The 23,710-nt window shown below is 45.9% G+C and overlaps 1 protein-coding gene across 17 annotated transcripts in view; it reads right to left on the bottom strand.

Moving 5' to 3' along the window:
* Nucleotides 1-23,710, bottom strand: part of DNAH8 (dynein axonemal heavy chain 8) — a 556,010-nt gene that overhangs the window by 384,731 nt on the left and 147,569 nt on the right. For 15 of the 17 annotated variants that reach the window (XM_039529004.1, XM_039529011.1, XM_039529005.1 and 12 more), the window contains 2 exons: nucleotides 19,300-19,380; nucleotides 12,781-12,897 (listed from right to left, as the gene is read on the bottom strand). In XM_039529004.1, coding sequence (XP_039384938.1) covers nucleotides 12,781-12,897; nucleotides 19,300-19,380 — 198 coding nt within the window. The remainder of the gene's footprint in view (nucleotides 1-12,780; nucleotides 12,898-19,299; nucleotides 19,381-23,710) is intronic. The other 2 variants (XM_039529017.1, XM_039529022.1) reach the window with 1 other exon arrangement.

Genomic DNA, 23,710 nt, shown 5'->3' on the forward strand with positions numbered 1-23,710 from the left:
TTTCTAAAATCTTGAGGCTTCAAGGCAGAGAGGAGCTGACCATGCCCTCCTTTGCTATGTGACATGATATATGGTAGTGGTGTTGTCTATCAAGATTTGTGGAGAGGCTGGCCCAACATTTGATTTTAAAAAACCTTCTAAATTAGACAGATTTCATGGAGCTGCAGGACATTTTTACAGAGGGATCTTGGGGGTAGAGATTTTCTGCAGCTCTGTGTCTTTAAGAGTCCCAGATGAGATTCCCACATTACCCACAGTACAGCTAATGGGGACCAAGAAGGGGGATGGAAGACATCATGGAGTGGAATTCGATGGTGTAATCTTGTTTGCTTATTGAGAATCTGGTTGTGGTAATCCCTCTCAATGCAGCAAGGAAATAAAGAAAGTTACATGCCAAAAAAGTAAGAAAGTCCACAGGAGATTCCTTATTAGCCCTTATCCTAACAGATACAGAAGAAGTGATCACAGAACTAAAAATTAATAGTAGCTTAGGTACAAATGATTGTTACTTGATCGCATGTGCAAGCAGAATAAAGTCCAGAACAATAATACATATACTTGGTGTTTTAATAAGGCTAATTTTATAAAGCTGAAAACAATTATGAGCCAAATCATTTGGGAAAAAGAATTTAATCAGAAGAATTGTAATGGTAATTGGGAATCATTTAAGAACGCCTTACTAGATGCCCAAAAAGCCACAGTCCTACAACTGAGGAAGAAGGCTACGCTCGTTAAAAAATCAACCTGGTTTAGAAGAGAAGTGAAGGCAGGGTAAATGAGATGACCTAGGTAATTACAGGCCATCTTAGCTGGATGTCGATCCTAGGCAAGATAATGAATCTACTGATATGGGATTTCATTAATAAAGAATTAAACAAGGATAATGTAATTAATTCAAATCAACATGCATTTATGGAAAATAGATGTCGCCAAACTAACTTGAATATCTTGATGAGATTACAAGTTTGATTGATAAAGGTAAAAGCGTTGACATAATATACTTAGACTTCTATAAGGAATTTGACTTGATGATGCACAACGTTTGGATTAAAAAACTAGAATGATATAAAATTAACCTGGCACACATTAAATTGTTTAAAAACTGACTAACTGATAGGTCTCAAAATATAACTGTGAATGGGGAATCATCACTGAGCATGACTGTTTCTCGTGGGGTCCCAAAGGGATTGGTTCTTGGCCTTACGTTATTTAGCATTTTTATTAATGACATGGAGGAAAACATATCATCAGCGATAAAGTTTGCAAATGAAACAAAAATTGGAGGAATGGTAAATAATGAAGAGGACAGGACACTGATTCAGAGTGATAAAGACTGCTTGGTAAACTGAGCACAAGCAAACAATATGTATTTTAATATGGTTAAATGTAAATGTATACGTCTAGGAACAAAGCATTTGGGCCATGCTTACAGGACTGGGGATTCTATACTCAGAAGCAGTGACTCTGAAAAAGATTTTGGGACCACAGTCCCCTCTTGCCTTAAACAATATGAATCTATGAATACTGTTGACGACTCCAGGACAAGATTGCAGTTCCTTGCACTTTGCACATCTGCCAGAAAGAGGAAGTCTTTCTTCAGGTCCAGAAGCTGTATCAAAATCTAATAAACCACCTAAGAAGAAGCCGCAGTACTCCAGGAAGAGGCTTTCTTTGTCATCTGAATCAGCATCCGCTACATCAGGAAGGAAGCAGCTAGTTTGATGATCATGTTAAGAACCATAGACCGGATCTTTCATAGAGTCATAAATTCCAAGATCTGAAGGGACTATTGTGATCATCTTATCTAACCCGATGTATAACACAGGCCCTGGAACTTCCCTAAATAATTCTGAGGACATATCTTTTAGAAAAACATCCAATCTTGATCTGCATATTGTCAGTGATGGAGAATCCACCACAACCACTGGTAAATTGTTGCAATGATTAATTACACATACTGTCAAAAAATTATGCCTAAATTTGAGTTTGAATTTGTCTAGCTCCAACTTCCACCCATGGAATCATGTTATATCATGTAGATACTATGGCCTCACAATTCCACTGTAGTCAAGCAATCTTCCTGATGGTATTCTACCCTAAACCACATGCGAACAGAGAGGAACAGTGCTTTCACTCTTTGGATGTTAGACAGGCCCTACTTTTCTATATACAAAGGACCAAACCATTCCGCAGATCTACTCAGCTGTTCATAGCAATAGCAGAGACAATAAAAGGTCTCCCCATCTCCACACAGAGAATCTCATCTTGGATTACTTCATGCATCTGAGCATGTTATGAACTAACAAACATCTTGCCCACCGCTAATCTGACAGCTCATTCCACATGATCTCATGCCTCCTCTGCTGCCTTCGTAGTGCAAGTCCCTATTGAGGACATCTTCAGAGCAGCAACCTTGTTGTTGGTACACATGCAGTCTTGCAGTCAGCCTGTCCTTGAACTCCAAACACATCTGCTATACAATTTCTTGAGTCACCTACCTTGGAATGGACATGTGCAAGCACTCAAAGAAGAAAAAATAGTTACTAACCTTTCCATAACTGTTGTTTGTCGCAACCTGATACGCAGTTATGGCTCTGTATGGCCAATTGTCGGTCCACGGCCATCTTGTCCTGTTAAAAGGACAAGGCAGCCTCCATCTTGGACCAGGTTCTTGTTGCATAGGAAAGGGCAGAGACCAAATCCTGCCCAGCAACACTAAAGTGCTGTGTGTACTTTCCTGTTTTTTTTCTGTTGGGCCGTCTAAAGGTCAGGCTAGTGCAGTGTGCAAAGACCTGATTCTGCCCAGCAACTCCGTAGTATGCATTTTCCCGCTCTTTTTGGGCCCGGTCGTCTGGAGGTCAGGCTAGTTCTGCCCAGCAACTCCAGAGTACTGTATACAGAGACCTAATTCTGCCCAGATACCCCAGTGTGCCGTGTGCAAATCCTGCCGGCGTGGGGGGCAACAGCTCGAAGCCTGGAGGGAGGGGGAACCAGGGACCAATCAGATGTTGACACGAGTGAGTAAGACCCTTTCTATAAAACTAGGTTTCCCCCCAAAATCTGTGTGGAGTGTCCGCGTGTCAGCTGAAGGGCCTGATCAACCTTTTGGCCAGGGTCTCCTCCCAGTCTAGCTAGCTCGTAGTGTGGAGTATCCGCGTGTCAGCTGAAGGGCCTGATCAACCTTTCAGCCAGGGTCTCCTCCCGGTATAGCTAGCTCATTTCGTGTCGTTTGGATCCATTCTATCAGCTCGTCATACTTCTGGTGTCTGCTCTGCTGGTCAGCTGCGCCTGGAGTCTGGTATTTGTTTTCTAATTTCTGGCAGTTTGCTTATCTAGCCTCCTATTTTTCCCCTCCCTAACCCAGTACCAAGTGTGTACACAGTGTTAAGGATTAAAGTATTGAGCTCATAATTGCACAGTTGCCTAGGTGTATAGTTGTTCTAAGGTTTTAATAAATTGTTTATTGTAAACTGTTTTAAGTGTGTGAGTCACTGCTCTGTCTTTGTCCGGAGTGTTTGTGTCTGGGAGCTGTCTCCACCTGGGGATTAGCTGACCAAGGGGTTCCTGTCCCCGCAGTCTGTGTGAGTGGAATCTGCCCAACTGCAGCCGCACCACACTCTGGGTTTACCCTTAGTGTGAAAGCAAGGGCGGTGGAGGCAGTGGCCTGTGGGTCTCTTTTCTGTGTTGCACCGGGCACCGCTCTGACGAACCCGATTCCCATCTTGTGTGATTGGTGTGTCTGCCTATTCAGTGTGGTGCAGTGAGCAGTATAGAATTGTACTGTTAATGATTTTCGGGTTGTTTATATTGCCTAACAACATCCCAGCTAAAAATTGCCTCTCTCCCTTGGCCCAAGTTGTAACTTTCCCCCAAATAAACGCAGCCACTTGGCTTTGCACCTTATTCTGGTCCTGCCTGTTTTTCCTCACCCAATACAAAGCGTGCCAAGGACCCCCTCAGCACCGCACCACCCTGGTTCTCTGGGTACTCAGAGTTGTGATCAGACTCTGAAGATGACTCTCATATTCCCTGGTATTGATAGCCTAGGGCTCACTCATGTCATTGCTCTCATTGCATGTCTTTGAGAAGAATTTGTCCAGAAATTGGAACTCATGGGCCACACAAGCCAGGAACCTGGTACACTATCAGTCCCCAGTGGCCCTATTGGTTCCCTTGTGGGATGCCTCCAGCACCCACCTGTACACTGTCTTATATGACTAGATCTTTTCCTATCAGCTCAGAGAGGCTTGTAACAGTTCGTACCAATCAAACTTCTGATGCCCGTGTACTCAGCTCACCACTGCTGGCTCTGGAACATCTACCAGTTCAGCCGGTACCAGTACTGGAAGACCAACCCAGAGAGTCATTTCCCTTGCCTCCATTTCACATCGCTTCTTCATCATGTTGAGGCCCTGATACCAGAGACATCATCCTGGGGCCTAGTACCAGATGACTTTGAAGGATATCAGGAGTTACTCAGGAGAATGACAACCTCTCTGGACAGCCAAATGGAGCTTGTAGAGGTTAATATACACCAGATCTCCAGCTCACTGAAGAAGGGAAGGTAGCTCTGCCTATAAAAGATGCTATCATTCATACAGCCAAAATGACCTGGCAGACCCCTTCCTCCATTTCTTTGGTGGCCAAATGAATGCAATGGAAATACCAGGTTCCATCCCAGCATTTTGAGCAATTCTGTCTACACCCCACCCCTGGCTTATTGGAGTGGCTGCAGTGAATGAGAGATGTCATCAGGGCAGGAATAAGGCTACCCCCAAAGACAAAGATGCTAAGAAGCTTGACCTTTTTGTCAGAAAAGAAAATTATTCCCTGGCAAGTCTATGGGGAGTTTTTTTTGTTGTGAAAAAATTCAAAAATCAAATGAAAGTGTATTTGAAATTTCTTCAAAAAAGTCTATGAAGTTCAAAAAAGTCTATGACTCTGGATTGCCAAACATCACACCCGGTTGTCACAGTATGACTTCTCCAGTTGGGAAGCCATATCCCACTTTGTCACCAAGCTGTCTGTTGCTCATTGCTGAGGGATGCTGTTAGGGTTCCCTCCCCACTCTGAACTTTAGGGTACAGATGTGGGGACCCGCATGAAGACCCCCTACGCTTATTTCTACCAGCTTAGGTTAAAAACAGGACCTATGCCATGAGCATGGTACCGGGGACAGCGTGGACATTTTCCTGGCTGTCAGTAACATGTGGTGTGGGGGATCTGGAGCCGGTCCTGTGGAAGGGGATAGTACCAACTCAGAGGAAGTTGATACATACTTCTCTGAGCAAGCCCAATGGGCAGTTTTGCAGAAGGTCACTGAAACTCTGCAGCACTGATGGGGAGCATCCCACAAGATTAAATACACAGAGACCAACCCAGACCACTGCTTTCTCTGTACATGTAGAGGGGGCAGTTGAGTCAAAAGTGCCCTATCACAGCAAAAACCTGTTAATTACCTGTACGATAACTGCTGTTCTTTGAGATGTTAATGCAGATCTGTATTACACTCTGCATGTGATGCCAATCTTGGTACCAATGGTGATCCCCTGGAAGACTCAACAACTTTCGAGAGTGATACTGAGAAGGCGAGGGAGAGGAGGAAGATGTCTCCAAGCCCAACCCTGAGGAACCTCCAGAGTAGTCCATAGGCAATGAAGGAGCCACCAGTCCAACAAACATCCAGCCTTATCCAAAGTCCAGCCTACAGGATGCATCGGTACTGACAATGGTAAATCAGTTGGTGCTTTAACCACTAACACAGGCCTCATACTCACACTCAGTACCGAAGCAGACATTGGTGCCAAAGTCAAAGCTGGCACTGGACCCATAGATGCAGTGTGCACCGGGATCATCATTGGCACAGAAGATAATAGCTGTGTTGACAAGTCTCTCAGTACCGAAAAGGCAGGTGACCTCAACTCTGCACCCTGAATTGGAAGAGGTGCAAAAGAGATTCCAATAATAAGGTCTGCAACCAGTCCAGACAGCACCAAGGACACTGAAGAAGCCTCCACAGCTGAACATTCCTCAATTAGTGGAGGGTCAGGAACAGCCAGGCAAAGCAAGTCCGATGCAGCCTGATGCACCACTGGTGTGGAAACAGTCAGTGCTGACACTGAAGTTGTTGGTACTGGACTCAGAGGAAGCCCTACGGATGGTACCTGAGTCAATGGTAGAGTCCAGTCACCTCTGCACTGAAGAGCAAATAGCCGTGCTCTATCGTGCATGCGGGATGAATCATAATTTAGGTCTGCACTCCTCTTGGAAGGGGAGGAGGAATATCTCCCAGTTCAGGTTTAAAACAAATAAAAAGAAGTTCTTCTTCACACAGCGCACAGTCAACTTGTGGAACTCCTTACCTGAGGAGGTTGTGAAGGCTAGGACTATAACAGGGGCTGCTAACAGGGGCTTTAACAGGGGCTTTGCGAACAGGGGTTGCTAACAGGGAGTTTCGCAAGGGAGTTTAGAAGGGGAGTGGGAAGGGAGTGGGAGTCCCTCGCCAGCCGTAACCCCTTCCCTGTGGCCCCCGCCTAAAACCCTAAAACCTGTAAACCGAACCACGTTCCAAAACTCCTTTCTGTAAACCACCCTTCCACTAACTAGGACACAATGCAGGCAGAAGCCCAGCAGCAGAGTGGGGGCTATCCAGTTTATTGCACTGAGTGTTGCATGTATGATTACCTGCCCTGTGGGTGGGTGGCGTACGTGTGCAGTCGGTGCAAGGAGCTCCTGGCCCTCAGAGACCATGTACGGACTTTGGAGGCCAGGGTGGCGGAACTGGAGGAGCTAAGAAAGGCAGAGAGGTATGTTGATGAGGCTTTCCGGGACACTGTAGAATTGTCCCACCTCCGCTCAGACAGCTCCTGTGCTGTTGAGGGGGAAGAACGGCCCAGGGAAGTAGAGCAGTCGATGGGAGCAGAGGGAAACCTTCCCGTAGTTGGGACCCTCCTTCCAGATGGTGCTGGGGTTGCCTCTTGCACTGAGGTTGCCTCTCCGGGGGAGGGAACTCCAGTTTCTAGGAAAAGGCAGGTGTTAGTAATGGGAGATTTGATTATTAGAAATGTAGATAGCTGGGTCTGTGATGACCAGGAGAACCGTATGGTGACTTGCCTGCCTGGTGCGAAGGTTGCGGATCTCTCGAGGCATCTAGATAGACTTATGTGTAGTGCTGGGGAGGAGCCGGTGGTCGTGGTACATGTAGGTACCAATGACATAGGTAAGGGTAGGAGAGATGTCCTGGAAGCCAAATTTAGGTTGCTAGGGAAGAGACTGAAATCCAGGACCTCTATGGTGGCATTTTCAGAAATGCTCCCAGTTCCACGCGCAGGGCCAGGTAGGCAGGCAGAGCTTCAGAGTCTCAATGCGTGGATGAGACGATGGTGTAGAGAGGAGGGGTTCACGTTCATTAGGAACTGGGGAAACTTCTGGGATGGGAGGAGCCTATACAGGAGAGATGGGCTCCACCTAAACCAAAGTGGAACCAGACTGCTGGGTCTAAACATTAAAAAGGTTGTAGAGCAGTTTTTAAACTAGGAGATGGGGGAAAGCCGACTGCTGTAGAGGAGCGTGTGGATCAGACACAGACTTCTCTTAGGGGAGAGTCTGATGATAGAGAATCTCCAGGTTATAGTCAGGAGCAGAGGACTGAAAAGTATAATGTAAGGGCCGGATCAGATGATAAACAGTCACATAAAAAAGAATCTGGCACATCAGAAAAAGGCAGGCTAATAAACAGGGACAAGTTTTTAAAGTGCTTGTACACAAATGCCAGAAGTCTAAATAATAAGATGGGTGAACTAGAGTGCCTTGTGATAAAGGAGGACATAGATATAATAGGCATCACAGAAACCTGGTGGACTGAGAGCAATCAATGGGACACAATCATTCCGGGGTACAAAATATATCGGAAGGACAGAACAGGTCGTGCAGGGGGAGGAGTGGCACTATATGTGAAAGAAAGTGTAAATTCAAATGAAGTAAAAACCTTAAGCGAATCCACATGTTCCATAGAGTCTCTATGGATAGAAATTTCATGCTCTAGTAAAAATATAACATTAGGGATCTATTATCGACCACCTGACCAGGACAGTAATAGTGATGATGAAATGCTAAGGGAAATTAGAGAGGCTATCAAAATTAAGAACACAATAATAGTGGGGGATTTCAATTATCCCCATATTAACTGGGAACATTTAACTTCAGGACGAAATGCAGAGATAAAATTTCTCGATACTTTAAATGACTGCTTCATGGAGCAGCTGGTACGGGAACCCACAAGGGGAGAGGCAACTCTAGATTTAATCCTGAGTGGCGCGCAGGAGCTGGTCCAAGAGGTAACTATAGCAGGACCGCTTGGAAATAGTGACCATAATACAATAGCATTCAACATCCCTGTGGTGGGAAGAACACCTCAACTGCCCAACACTGTGGCATTTAATTTCAAAAGGGGGAACTATACAAAAATGAGGGGGTTAGTTAGACAAAAGTTAAAAGATACAGTGACTAAAGTGAAATCCCTGCAAGTTGCATGGGCCCTTTTTAAAGAAACCATAATAGAGGCCCAACTTCAATGTATACCCCAAATTAAGAAAAACAGTAAAAGAACTAAAAAAGAGCCACCGTGGCTTAACAACCATGTAAAAGAAGCAGTGAGAGATAAAAAGACTTCCTTTAAAAGGTGGAAGTCAAATCCTAGTGAGGCAAATAGAAAGGAACACAAACACTGCCAACTTAAGTGCAAGAGTGTAATAAGAAAAGCCAAAGAGGAGTTTGAAGAACAGCTAGCCAAAAACTCCAAAGGTAATAACAAAATGTTTTTAAAGTACATCAGAAGCAGGAAGCCTGCTAAACAACCAGTGTGGCCCCTTGATGATCAAAATACAAAAGGAGCGCTTAAAGACGATAAAGACATTGCGGAGAAACTAAATGGATTCTTTGCTTCAGTCTTCACGGCTGAGAATGTTAGGGAGATTCCCAAACCTGAGCTGGCTTTTGTAGGTGACAAATCTGAGGAACTGTCACATATTGAAGTGTCACTAGAGGAGGTTTTGGAATTAATTGATAAACTCAACATTAACAAGTCACCGGGACCAGATGGCATTCACCCAAGAGTTCTGAAAGAACTCAAATGTGAAGTTGCGGAACTATTAACTAAGGTTTGTAACCTGTCCTTTAAATCGGCTTCGGTACCCAATGACTGGAAGTTAGCTAATGTAATGCCAATATTTAAAAAGGGCTCTAGGGGTGATCCCGGCAATTACAGACCGGTAAGTCTAACGTCGGTACCGGGCAAATTAGTTGAAACAATAGTAAAGAATAAAATTGTCAGACACATAGAAAAACATAAACTCTTGAGCAATAGTCAACATGGTTTCTGTAAAGGGAAATCGTGTCTTACTAATCTATTAGAGTTCTTTGAAGGGGTCAACAAACATGTGGACAAGGGGGATCCGGTGGACATAGTGTACTTAGATTTCCAGAAAGCCTTTGACAAGGTCCCTCACCAAAGGCTCTTATGTAAATTAAGCTGTCATGGGATAAAAGGGAAGGTCCTTTCATGGATTGAGAACTGGTTAAAGGACAGGGAACAAAGGGTAGGAATTAATGGTAAATTCTCAGAATGGAGAGGGGTAACTAGTGGTGTTCCCCAAGGGTCAGTCCTCGGACCAATCCTATTCAATTTATTCATAAATGATCTGGAGAAAGGGGTAAACAGTGAGGTGGCAAAGTTTGCAGATGATACTAAACTGCTCAAGATAGTTAAGACCAAAGCAGATTGTGAAGAACTTCAAAAAGATCTCACAAAACTAAGTGATTGGGCAACAAAATGGCAAATGAAATTTAATGTGGATAAATGTAAAGTAATGCACATTGGAAAAAATAACCCCAACTATACATACAACATGATGGGGGCTAATTTAGCTACAACGAGTCAGGAAAAAGATCTTGGCGTCATCGTGGATAGTTCTCTGAAGATGTCCACGCAGTGTGCAGAGGCGGTCAAAAAAGCAAACAGGATGTTAGGAATCATTAAAAAGGGGATAGAGAATAAGACTGAGAATATATTATTGCCCTTATATAAATCCATGGTACGCCCACATCTTGAATACTGTGTACAGATGTGGTCTCCTCACCTCAAAAAACATATTCTAGCACTAGAAAAGGTTCAGAAAAGGGCAACTAAAATGATTAGGGGTTTAGAGAGGGTCCCATATGAGGAAAGATTAAAGAGGCTAGGACTCTTCAGCTTGGAAAAGAGAAGACTAAGGGGAGACATGATAGAGGTTTATAAAATCATGAGTGATGTTGAGAAAGTGGATAAGGAAAAGTTATTTACTTATTCCCATAATACAAGAACTAGGGGTCACCAAATGAAATTAATAGGCAGCAGGTTTAAAACAAATAAAAGGAAGTTCTTCTTCACGCAGCGCACAGTCAACTTGTGGAACTCCTTACCTGAGGAGGTTGTGAAGGCTAGGACTATAACAATGTTTAAAAGGGGACTGGATAAATTCATGGTGGCTAAGTCCATAAATGACTATTAGCCAGGATGGGTAAGAATGGTGTCCCTAGCCTCTGTTCGTCAGAGGATGGAGATGGATGGCAGGAGAGAGATCACTTGATCATTGCCTGTTAGGTTCACTCCCTCTGGGGCACCTGGCATTGGCCACTGTCGGTAGACAGGATACTGGGGCTAGGACTTCTGTTTGTCAGAGGATGGAGATGGATGGCAGGAGAGAGATCACTTGATCATTGCCTGTTAGGTTCACTCCCTCAGGGGCACCTGGCATTGGCCACTGTTGGTAGACAGGATACTGGCCTAGATGGACCTTCGGTCTGACCCAGTACGGCCGTTCTTATGTTCTTATGTTATATGTTCTTATGGAATGGCCCCAGTCCATTTTGTGATAAATTTTTCTAGGAGAACCAGAGGAAGAACTGTTTCTTTTTTTTCTGTGGGGGAGAAGAATATGAATTTGGCCTAACAACAGCCTGTGCCAGCTCAGATGCCCTCTGAGGGGCCTGACAATCTGCAGAGATCACCAGTGCTGGAACAGGCTTCATGGCCTGCTCCTGCGGGTGCTGCTTCAAATATAAGTCTCTGTCCACCTGTGTTTTCTTTTTGAATGACTTGCCGATGAAGGACTTTTCTTTAATGGGCCCTTCCCAAAGGCACAATAAACATTGAGTGTGTGTGTGTGGGGGGGGCATTATCAGAGCTAACTACCCCACATGATGGGCAATGTTTAAATGCTGGCGAGGGCATCACACCAGGCAAAATCCTATCCAACCATTTTTAATAAACTAAACTATAGGCACCACTAAACTAACTACAACTAACAACAATATACAAAAAACTCTGTGAAATAGCATAAGGTAATAATCACACTGAGCATTCCAACTCAAGCCATGGGCACTGAGGATAGTTGGGGCAATGCTGCTCTTAAATTGCCAGGGGAGGGGCTATGCGGCCAGAAGACATGAGTGCCACCCCTACAAGTACTGCTAAGCAAAATTCTCTGGCTTCTGTGCATTAGATGCACACATACCTGAGTGCAGGGCCAGCTTTAGGGCGATACACCCGATTCCCCTGAATCAGGCCCCGCACCCCTAAGAGGGCCCCGCAACGTCCCTAAGAACCCTCCGCCGATGTGCCATCGAAGGCACCGCCAGCCAATAGCGCTGCCGCTGAAGTCCCGCTGCTGTCTTCGGCGGCAGCTCAATTGCTGCTGCGGAAGAAGGACCCTCCACCGCTGTGCCGCCGAAGGCACCGGCAGCCAATTGAGCTGCCACCGAAGTCCCGCTGCTGTCTTCGGCGGCAGCTCTTTCGAATTGGGCCCCGCAGTGCCTAAAGCCGGCCCTGCCTGAGTGGAATACACATCTGCAACCACCTGAAGAACTGATAGTGTCATGTGATTTTGCACACTCTTCCACTTGAACTGACTTCTTTTCTATAACAGATGCAGGCAAGGCCAATGAATAGAGTTGTTGGAGAGGAGGAAGCTTCAATAGCTGCTGGAATACAACTGGGACATTCGGGGTTCCCAAGTTGTTCTTAATGGCTTAGACAAAAAGTTGGAATTCCTCAACCTTAGGCAAGGTTATCAAAGCAGTTCTCAGCATGGAGGAAAAGGATTTAGAGAAGAACTATTCCAGAAGGAGAGCTGAAGATACTTCTCATTCACCAATGAAGGCAATGACTGGGGATAGTGCAGTATTGGCCATGTCCAGCAGGAGGAGCCTAGAAAGGGCAGCGGAGGAGTATGCAGTTGCCCTGTAGACCAGCACAATTACCCCAGTAGTGGTCTGAGAAATAAGAAATACTTACCTTGCTCTTCAAACCTGAAGGGGAGGGCACTGACAACAATTAGAGACCCGTTATGACAAGCAATCAGAGTGCTAGTCACAAACAATAGTGAGACCTGATACAAACTCAACTGGAAGAAAAGAGGCTAAAATCTAGGCTTTAAGGGTGGTAGCAGGGATGTAAATATGGAGAAACTACTAGGACCTTATCATTCTTCCAAAAGAAATGCACGTGAACAACATTTGCTTTAAAAAATCAGACATATTTCAATGTTGCAAAAGGTTATCACTAAGTTTTAAGAATTTAATATTAATCTTAACTAAGAAGTTTCTTACATACGAATAGAAATCAAATTATTAACTGAGCACAAGTTGTTTTTTTTGTTGTGAAAAAATTCAAAAATCAAATGAAAGTGTATTTGAAATTTCTTCAAAAAATGTCATTTTAATTAATTTGGCAAATATGCATACCTTTTTCAAAAGCTGCTTAAACATATTCATAACTTCATCAACTTCTTGGAAAAAACTGTCCAATGTCAGAGATGACCAAGTTAATATAGTAAGTCCTTGTCTCAACACTGATTCTACCTAAACAAACAAACAAACAATAAAACAAAACAAAAAATTGTGATAACTAAATATAGAAAAAAATAAATATGTTAGGAATATAACATACAACAGGACAGATGATTATAAAAATGAACAATGGTCCTGTGCACATTACTGAAAGTAACAGATGCAGACTAACAGAATCTATGTTTTGTTATTTCAAGGAAAACTGCACAGATTTACTCAATGTTTATTTAGGTTTTTATGTATACCACAGCCATATTCACTGCTATGCTGACATTTCTCAAATGTACCTGTCCACCATTGACCTCTCTCTTCCTGGCCAGTCTCGTATCTCTTGCTAGTCCTCTAATATCTCCTCATGGATGTTACTTCCTTAAACTAAAACAAAATCTGAACTGTCCATATTTTCTCCTAAACCCTGTTCTTTGCTGCATTTCTCCATCACTGTGGACAGATTGAGATCACACCTCTGAAGCTCCTATGACTCTTCCCTTTCCTTTTTTATCACATCCACTTTCTCACTAAATCTTGTTGCTGCACTCCCTATACTATTTCTAAAATCCTTGCTTTCCTCACCAGCCACATCTCTATTTTTTGCCCAAGGTAACCTCAGACTTTCATATCAATCAGGTCATTCAGCTGTCAGTTTTCATTTTAAATTTCATCTGACTACGGAAGATGCCACTCTTCACACCTGGGATGTCAGGAGAGTGTTGACTTTCTATTTGGAAAGGACTAAAGCCTTGAGGACTGTTTGTCTCTTTCATGGCCAGTATTAAAGTGGTCCCTGTTTTGACCCAAAGGCTCTCTCCAAATGGGTTTGTGTTTGTATCCCCTCTTGCTACAAGGCTGCTAATGTCCAGCCCCCTCCTATGGTTATAGCTATATGGTCATGGGTATTTTTGTAAAAGTCATGGACAGGACATGGGTCATAAACAAAAATTCACGGGCCCATGACTTGTCCATGACTTTTACTAAAAATACCCACCATGACTAAAACTTGGACGGGGGTTGTGGGTGCTCTGTGTGTGGGGGGGGGGGGGGGTCTGGGGACACCGCAGATGCTGGGGGAGGTGACCCGGGACCCCTGCTGGTACTGGGGTAGGGAGGGTTGGTGGGGCTGGCAGGGGTTTCCTACCTGGCTCCACGTCCCTGCAGCTCCTAGGCAGCAGAGGCAGGAACCAGGGCAGGAGCTCTTCTGCTGCTCCCGCCACAAGTGCTGCCTGCCCCAGCTCCCATTGGCCAGGAAACGCAGTCAATGGGAGCTGCAGGGGCAGGGCTTGCAGGTGCCGGCAGCACGCAGCACGGAGACCACCCCCCCGCCCCTAGGAGCTGCAGGGGGACGCCCCACGCCAGGTAAGCACATCCCCCAAATCCCTGCCCTTAGCCCCCTCCCACACACCCAAACTACTGCTGCTGGCTCAGGGGCTGCCTGAGCCAGGCAGCTCCTGTGCCAGCACCAGTCGCTGCAGAAGTCATGGAGGTCATGGAAAGACATGGAATCCGTGACTTCCGTGATATCCATGATAGACTCGCAGCCTTAGTTTTAGCGCATTCTACTAAATCACAATCTACTTCCATAGCCCTGATGAAGAACACATCCATTGCAGAAATATGCAAAGCTACCATGTGGGCTTTGATCCATACCTTCTTACAGCATAATATTTTAGTACATGCCTCTAGATCAGTCACCCTCTTTGGTACTGCAGTTCTACAAACAGTCTTAGATGGGGCTCAAAAGCACCCACTTTCGTTGGGGAGTATTGCTTCAAAGTCACCTGAAGTGAAGTACCCATGAGGACATTATTCACAGAATGAGACTTTAATTATCCTGTACAGCAGTGTTTCCCAAACTTGGGGTGCCGCTTGTGTAGGGAAAGCCCCTGGCAAGCCGGGCCAGTTTGTTTACCTGCCACGTCTGCAAGTTCAGCCAATCGCGGCTCCCACTGGCTGCGGTTCACTGCTCCAGGCCAATGGGAGGCAGGAAGCGGCGCAGGCCGAGGGACGTACTGGCCGCCGCCGGGGACAGATTAACTTTTTGTGGGCCCGGCGCCAAACATATTTGTGGGCCCCCCTGGGGAATGATTGTAAAAGACCGGAGATCGACACAGAAATTGTCTTTGACACAGACATAGCTGCACAGGTTTTATTAACAATAGCTAAACAAAGTGGTTTGGTTGAGTAAGTTACTCACATTAATGCTTGCTATGTAACATACAAATTACTTATCTGAAGCAAAACTAGTATGAAGAATGATGCTGTAAATACAATGTATGAACGTTTTATTCTGCCCCCACACTGCCCACCTGGTTCTAGCCCATTCTCTTCTTCTCTCTCTGCACTGAGCTGCCCCTCCTCCCACAGCAGCAGGACAGGTTCTCTTCCTGACCTCTGGGGTGGGTGTTGGGAGTGGGAGGAGCGGAGGCTAATGTGGTTACTCCTGTAACTGGACTTTTACTTTCCAGTCAGCACTGCTAACTGGACACTCTGGTCCCATTTTCTACTGGAGTTTCCAGTCTAACACTGGATACCTGGCAACAGGGCTGCCAGAAAAGCCTTGGGGGGGTGGGGAGGTGGGGGGCAAGCAATCATTTTTAATAGTAAGCCTTAAGCAGAGGGGAGCAAGTAGTGGGTGGGCTAGGGAGTGGAGAGGAGCTAGTAAGCAGGGCCATGTCTGCTGTACTGCCCAGGTAGGTTGGAGACTGTTGGGGTCAGCTAACACAGTATCCCCAGCCCAAGTAATGTGATAGCCAGTAGTGGATTTAGAGTTACTGAGGGAGGGGGTTCAGGGTTGGGGATGTGGAGTGCTTACCTGGGCAGCTCCTGTTTGGTGTGAGGGGTGCAGGAGCTCAGATTTGGTGCTCAGGGTGGGGGTGGGAATGTGGGGAGGGGTGCAGGAGTCAGGGCATGGGGGGCTGGGTATGTGTGGGGGTGCAGGAGTCAGGGCAGGGGGCAGGGTGTGTGGGCTCAGGTCATGGTGTACTCATGGCAGGAGGCTGGAGGCATAGGTGCTGACTTTTGGTTTTGCTGGTGGGTGCCCTCCCTAGGCCCCACCCCCACTCCGCTCCTCCCCCACGCCCACTGCTTGTTCCTCTCCGCCCCCTCCTCTGAGCACCTCTGCCAGTTTGGGGGGAGGCTGTTTTCAGCATATTTATAACATTAGAGAAAAAAGGTGGGTGAGGTAATATATTTTATTGGACCAGCTTCTGTTGGTGAGAGAGACAAGCTTTTGAGCTTTCACAGAACTCTTCTTCAGGAAGAAGAGCTCTGTGAAAGCTCCAAAGCTTCTCTCTCTCTCTCACCAACAAAAGTTACTCAAAAGATATTACCTCACTCACCTTTTGTCGCTCTAATTTCCTGGGAACAACAGGGCTACAACAACACAGCATACAAAAATGCAAGATTCACATGAACAGCACAGAATGACCACCATCACACCAGGACACTATTTTCAGGATTCATCTTACCATAATGCCATCATCACACCAAGGAAGTAGCACTACCAGAACAATTAGATAAATATAGCCACAAGTGCATGCCAAAAATTCACAGTACAAGCACACTGGGATCCACACAGACGGATAGTACAGAAGTGTCAGTTTAGTTCTCAGTTTAGTGGGGATACACTCAGGGACTGAGTCCAAAAGTTCAGCTAAACACAAGGGCACCTGCAAATAGCTGTACTAACAGCAGGATCTACACTGGCACAACAGGAGGAGTTGCATGTCAGGGCACTAATTCCCAATCCCAGTGCAAGGCAATAGGGGATCCAGGCACCAGGTATTTAGTACCAGAATTTGTCCTCCCAGGAGAGTGGAATGGAATTATAGAAGTTACGGGGGAAAAAGCCCTCTGCAATCATCCTGGCTCAGTCCATCTCCCTGCCAATGCAGAGCTGATCCTTACTGCATGTTTTGTCCAGTCTCCTTTTAAAAGTCCCAAGCCTTGGAGTTTCTAGCTGTGACACTCTATACCAGGGGTTCTCAGACTGGCGGTTGGGATCCGTCAGGGGGTCACAAGGTTATTACTTGGGAGGTCACAAGCTGTCAACCTCCACCCCAAATGCCTCCAGCATTGATAATGGTGTTAAATATATATAAAGTGTTTTTAATTTATAAGGGGGAATCACACTCAGAGGCTTGCTATGTGAAAGGGGCCACCAGTACAAAAGTTTGAGAGCCACTGCTCTATACCTCAGGGGAGCGGCATGCTATGCACTGCAAGCCCCATATTCATCATTTGTATATATTTTTTATATTTCATATAAAGCATGCCATGTAAGGTATTATGGGAAAGGTAATCATTTGCTGAAACCCACTGTTCTGGCAAAATATGTATATCATTAAAGTGTATAAAGTTATGAGATTGTACTGTATGGTGTGAATGAAATATGCTACAAATTTGGGAGTAGCCCAGAAGGCAACTCCCCAGGCACTTGATCAAATGGCTGGGTGGATGTTAAACAACCATCACCAGCCATTGTGCAGCAAGTGAATGACAATTAGCAATTCAATGCCCATCACCAGAGAATTACTCAACCCCAGGACTCAGCAATGCTCCCGCCCCCATACCCCAACATGATCACTAGCCCTTCCCTTGGGAGACAATTCCATCCACACCCCAAGGCAAAGATTGCACTGCTAGGACAGTTTCCCCTGATAGCTTCAGTTTCCTTTTCCTATCTCCTCCCTCTCCCCCAACATGGTGCCTGGACTTGTGTTTGCCAGAGCACATGGACTAAACACATTACTACAACAGCAGATAGTTCTAGTCTTCCCTTGGGAGACAATTCCATCCACACCCCAAGGCAGAGATTGCACTGCTAGGACGGTTTCCCCTGATAGCCTCAGTTTACCTTTCCTACTCCCCACCCCCACCACCAGGAGATGCCCCCCCCCCATGCCCGTCCTGGTCCAGCTGCCCGGCAGGGGCTGGTACTCTCTGTCTCTCTGTGTTGCAGGGGTGCAGGGGATGTTTTTGGAGATGCCTCTGGCTGAGCCCCCTGCCAAATGCAGAGAGCTGGGTGGCAGCTGGTGCCCCCCACCATGCAGACAGCCACCCCGCCAGCAGCCAGGTGCCAGCTCTCAGCACAGCCACCTGGGAAGGGGTTTCAGTCCACCTCCAAAGAACCTCTTTGAAATACACTTACCAGCTCAGCTGCTGCTACTGGCTGCCTTAAGTTGGGTGAGAGGTTGAAGCGAGGCTGGGAGCTGCTCAGCTGCAGAGCCACAGAAAGCAGCCTGCTGCCCAGGAGAAGCAGGTAGGAGAAGGAGGCGGAGCTGCACCTGTGGGGTCACTCAGCCCCTTCTCCAGGAGCAGAATTCCCCTCGCTGATTGGCTGGTGGCCAAAGAACACCTAAACAGCACTGCCCACTACACCAGCCACACTGATCAGCAACTCGAGGCAGAAAAACTTCCTTGATTGGTGGCTCTGCAATGATTCCCCGCCCCCACCGAACAGCTCATGGCTCGTGCGCCCCCATGGCCCCATTCCTCCCCTTCCCCAAGGCCTGGCCCTGTCTCTCCTCCTCCCAGGAGCCAGGGCCGGCTCTGGTTTTTTTGCCACCCCAAGCAAAAAACAAAAAAAAGCAAAAAAACAAAAAAAACCTGTCGGGCGGCCAGAGCGGCAAAGGGAAGAAAAAAAAAAACCTGCGGGGCGGCTGCAGCAGCGAAGGGGGGAAAAGAACCCAAAAACCTGTGGGGCGGCCGGAGCAGCGAAGGGGAAAAAACCAAAACAAACAAACCTGCGGGCCAGCTGGAGCGGCGAAGGGAAGAAAAAAAACCGAAACCTGTGGGGAGGACGGAGCGCGGGTGCAGGGGGACTCTCGGCCCTGCAGACATGCCCCGGGCAGCGGAGTGCATGCCCCGGCTAGCGGGGGGGGAGAGAGAGAAGGGGGGCAGCCAGGGCTTCCTTCAGCGGGGCGCTCGCCACACCGCCTGCCAGGAGGGCTCCGCGCTGCTCTGGTTGGCAGGCAGGGAAGGACGCGGGCTGCCCTGCCGGGCTTGCTACAGACCTGGCACCGCTCCCAACAGGGTGCTCCCCTCCTCCACGCATATGGAGGGAAACCTCCCACGCCCCAGCGTTTGATGTAGTACATGCAGGCTATGTTGTCTGTTGGGATCTTTGTATGAGATACTGGTATCAGCAGGAAGAAATGAGCATAGGCATTCCTGACCACCCTCAGTTCAAGGAGATTGATATGTAGAGATATCTCTGTAAGTGACCATTTGCCTTAGTAGTGAGGCTGTTTAAGTGCATGACTCAGTAGTAAGGAGCAAAGCAACAATGGTGACATGTGCAAGAAGGGGATCCCTTTTCACACTTTGGCTGGGTCCTTCCACCAACAATTACAAACAATTCTAAGGCTACACTAACTTCCAGTATATTCAAATTAAAATATATTTAGCATTACCAACCTTTCTCATTTTTGGTGCCATCAAATTTACAAACACTGTTGGTACTTCCTGACACAAATCTTCGTAACATTGCAGAAGATTCTGTTAATATTAAAAAATGACAATTTCATTAGCAATATTTTTAAAATATTTTTCTTTATTGAAGATTTTCATAGAAGCAAACCAGTAGAAATAAAAACAAATCAATATAATGGACATAAGGAAACAGGAAAATGGTACCGGACATATTCCCCCAGAATATTTCTAAATGCAAAATCTGACATGAACACTTACAATATTTATCTAATTGTTATCATCAGTGAAAAAGAGCAAGATTGTGTTTTCCTGTATGGGGTGTGTGAGTGCAAAAGAGAAAGAAAGAAAAAAAAAAAAGGATACTTCCTACCTCACATATCTAGTCCCTATGCACATGTCCCAGTCAAAATACCAGTCCTTGTGCTTAGAAAACACAAAACACCAGCCCTTGCTCAAGACTAGTATCAGAAGTGGCAGTAGCCGCCCCATAGGGAGCAGAGAGAGGCAAGGCCATGCCCTCTCTCACACTGAACTAGAGGTCCTAGTTCTTGCATATAATAGTTAAAGTTAAAACTCACTTCCTGCTATCAATCCAATTTTCAGCAACCTCCCATCCTGTCCCTTATCTTCAACAAAAAACAAACAATCATGAAATTTCACATGCTACATCTCATCCCAAAGTGGCAAGTTTGGAACATTCTGGCAAGTTTGGAACAAATCTCACAAGAAGTTAGGGTTTTCCAACATTTAGTTTTCAGAGGTTTTCTGATTACATTTTTGGCTCACAATATCTCCAAAACAGATTTACAAAAAAATTCCAAAGTGCGTCTCCAAAACGCCCTAACAAGTAGAAATGCTTTTGAAAAAGTAAACAAAAAGATTGCAGAGATATTTAAATATCACCAGAATATAAAACACACATATATACATTTAAAAACCCCACAAAAAGTATAGACAGATGTATTTTATAACGTGTATATACTTGTATCTTTTAAATAATATATATAGTAATGCATGCATCTGTTTATTGCATGTTTTGCAAAGCGTGCATTGCATAGATTGGAGGACCGTCAGGTAGGGAACCACTTGTAGTGCTGTCAGATCCAGTCTAGGAGATAAAAAGGGGAAAGTTACACGGGGAATTAGCATGTCTACATGGAAAACAAGAAGAAGTAAATATGCAGAGATGGGTGGTTGTCTGGGATAGAACAGGGTTCATTTCTGGGAAGCTAGCAAGATCCATCAGGGTCCATGCACACTTGTAAGGTCCAATGAAGGTTTGCCAGGTCTGTTGGAGTCCCTAAAAGGCCTGCAAGGCATTCTGACACTACACAACCTTAAACATATTTAAGGAAATTCCTAAGCAAAAATATTCATTAACCCTGAGTTCTGGTTTAAAGAACCAACTGGGTTTTTTCAGCAAAAAAAAATTAAACATTTTAGTTTTCTAAAAACAACCCACAAATATTAGGAAACTTAGAAATTCCAAAGTAAAGTTCTACTGAACAAAAAAACCTGTAACAAGCACAGACCTGAAAATAACCTGAAATTTAGGACAACTTTATTAATCTATCACACAGGTTAATTAAGATTAAGATATTAGGATCTAATTCAGCATTATGTTACTTCAGTTTTACATCAGTGCAACTCCATTCTGGATTGTTTTTTAATGGAGTTGAACTGACTTAAATCTGTTGTAATGCAGTACCAAATCTGTGAAAACTAGCCTGGGATATCTGGCCCCAGTATAAAGACGAACCTCTGATGCTGCACAGCCAGAATACAGACTCCAGCATTACTCCCCTCATGTCTATTACCAGCACCGGGGGCATGACCAATAAAAAGAGAGAGGAAGAATGATTTTAAGGTACTAGACTGAATTTGGGAGAACTCCATAGTGTAAATCAGAACTCTTAATATTAATGTTATACGGAGGCTTGGAAGGATTCAATTTTTATCAGTAAGTGTCGACTTTAAAATATGCATATGAACCAAAAAAATTTCCATTGATAATAATTAAAATGTACAGATATACAAAGTAAGAAAAATGCTGCTTGAGAACTTATTAGAGTTTGATGTAAAGATATTTATTTTGTACATTTTTATGTGATGTCAACAATTTGTGTTTCAATGGATATAAAGTTATAAAGGTTTAACTTTTTGAATTTTAACATCTTCTGTCATTAAATAATTGTCTGTCTCATACTGTTGCCCTTACCATAATTTCCTACAACTGTGAAAATTTAAATAGAAAAAAAAATGCTTAAAAATAAGAAGTTATTCAGTTTGTACAGTAACAATGATTCTTCAAGATGTATGTCCCTATAGGTGCTCCACTGTAGGTGTGTCTGCAACCTGTACTTCTGATCAGAGATCTTTGGTAGCAGCGTCCATTTGGCCCATACATGTACTATCTCCTCCTTGTGTTCTGTCTCAAGGCTAACTAGCGCTGCATGGGCAAACCATCCTCGGTTTCCTCTCTACCATGGAGCCCCCACATTAAGAACTCTGAAGTAGAGGCGAGGAGCATGGGTCGTGGAGCACCAATAGATAGAGCCTTATGAATCTACATTAATGAGAACGCAGAGGGAATTTTAGAATCAAAACAACAATACGGAATCCAGCCATGGTCCCAGGACTGGAGGAGGCTCTGCCACCCCGCTGCAGCCCCAGGGTCGGAGGGCTCTGCTGCCCTGCCCATGGCCCCAGAACCAGAGGAGCTCTCTACCCTCCGTGGCCAGAGGAGCGCTCTGTCACCCCACTGCAGCCTGAAGTAGCTCTGTCCCACCCCCCCCCTCCGATGTGGCCCCAGGGCTGAAGGAGTGCTCTGTCACCCCACTGAAGCCCCAAGGCTGGAGGAGCACTATGCCACCCTGGCCATGGCCCTGGGGCCAGAGGAGCTCTCTGCCCCACTTGCAGCCCCAAGGAGCTCTCTGTCCCTGTCCTTCCCCACAACATGGTCCCAGGACTGGAGGAGTGCTCTGCCATTCCACCACAGCCCTGGGGCCAGAGGAGCTCTTTTTCCCCTGCCCCCGCATCCCTAGGGCTGAGGAGTTCTCTGTTGCTCCACCATGGCCCCAGGGACAGAGGAGCACTCTGCCGTGGTCGTGGCCCTGGGTACGAAGGAGGGCTCTGCCCTGCCCACAACCCTGGGGGAGCTCTCTGTTCTGGCCACAGCTGTAGAACCGAGATGCTCTCTGGCCTGTCCACAACCATTGAGCTGAGTTGATATCTGCCCTGGCCACGGGGCCAGAGGAGCCCTCTGCTGTAGCCACAGCCCCGGGGCTGGAGGAGCTCTCTGCCCCAGCCACAGCCCTAGGGGAACTCTCTGCCATGGATTTGGCCATGGGGGCAGAGGAGTGATCTGTCCCAGTCACTGCCACAGGGCCTGAGAAGTGCTCTGCCAGCCCCGGCCACAGTACGGTTTATGTACTCTTTGGCTAGGTGGCCTGGTGACAGGGAGATGCATGCCATCTATGACCTCAATGCAGTTAGAGAACCCCATTGCAGCAAAACCATCCACTATGTACCATCCACATTACCCAGAGTCACTACCCTTCTTAGCAGAAGTTGATTAATGGCCCTGCACGCTTGGATTATAACAGCTCCCACAGTGGATTCACCAACTCTAGATTGATTCCCCACTGACTGGTAGCAGTCTGGCATTGCACACTTCCACAGAGCAATCGCCACTCACTTCTCCACTGTTATAGCAGGTCTCATTTTAGTGTTGTTGTGCTTCAGGGCTGGGGAAAGCTCTTCACAAAGTTCCTGGAAAGGGGCCTTCTGCATTCAAAAGTTCTACAGCCACTGCTCATCATCCCATACCTGCAGACTTATGCGATGAGGGGAAAGCAGTGGATGTGCTATTTCTGGACTTTAGCAAAGCTTTTGATATAGTCTCCCACAGTATTCTTGCCAGCAAGTTAAAGAAGTATCGGCTGGATGAATGGACGGTAAGGTGGATAGAAAACTGGCTAGATGGTCAGGCTCAATGGGTAGTGATCAATGGTTCCATGTCTAGTTGGCAGCCGGTATCAAGTGGAGTGCCCCAAGGGTCGGTGCTGGGGCCGGTTTTGTTAAATATCTTCATTAACGATCTGGAGGATGGTGTGGACTGCACCCTTAGCAAGTTTGCAGATGACACCAAACTGGGAGGAGTGGTTGATATGCTGGAGGGTAGGGATAGGATACTGAGGGACCTAGACAAATTAGAGGATTGGGCCAAAAGAAATATTATGAGGTTCAACAAGGACAAGTGCAGAGTCCTGTACTTAGGACGGAAGAATCCCATGCACTGCTACAGACTAGGGACCGAATGGCTGGGCAGCAGTTCTGCAGAAAAGGACCTAGGGGTTACGGTGGACGAAAAGCTGAATATGAGTCAACAGTGTGC

Source organism: Mauremys reevesii, linkage group 3 (genome assembly GCF_016161935.1).
Source record: "Mauremys reevesii isolate NIE-2019 linkage group 3, ASM1616193v1, whole genome shotgun sequence".
Classification (NCBI taxonomy): domain Eukaryota; kingdom Metazoa; phylum Chordata; order Testudines; family Geoemydidae; genus Mauremys; species Mauremys reevesii.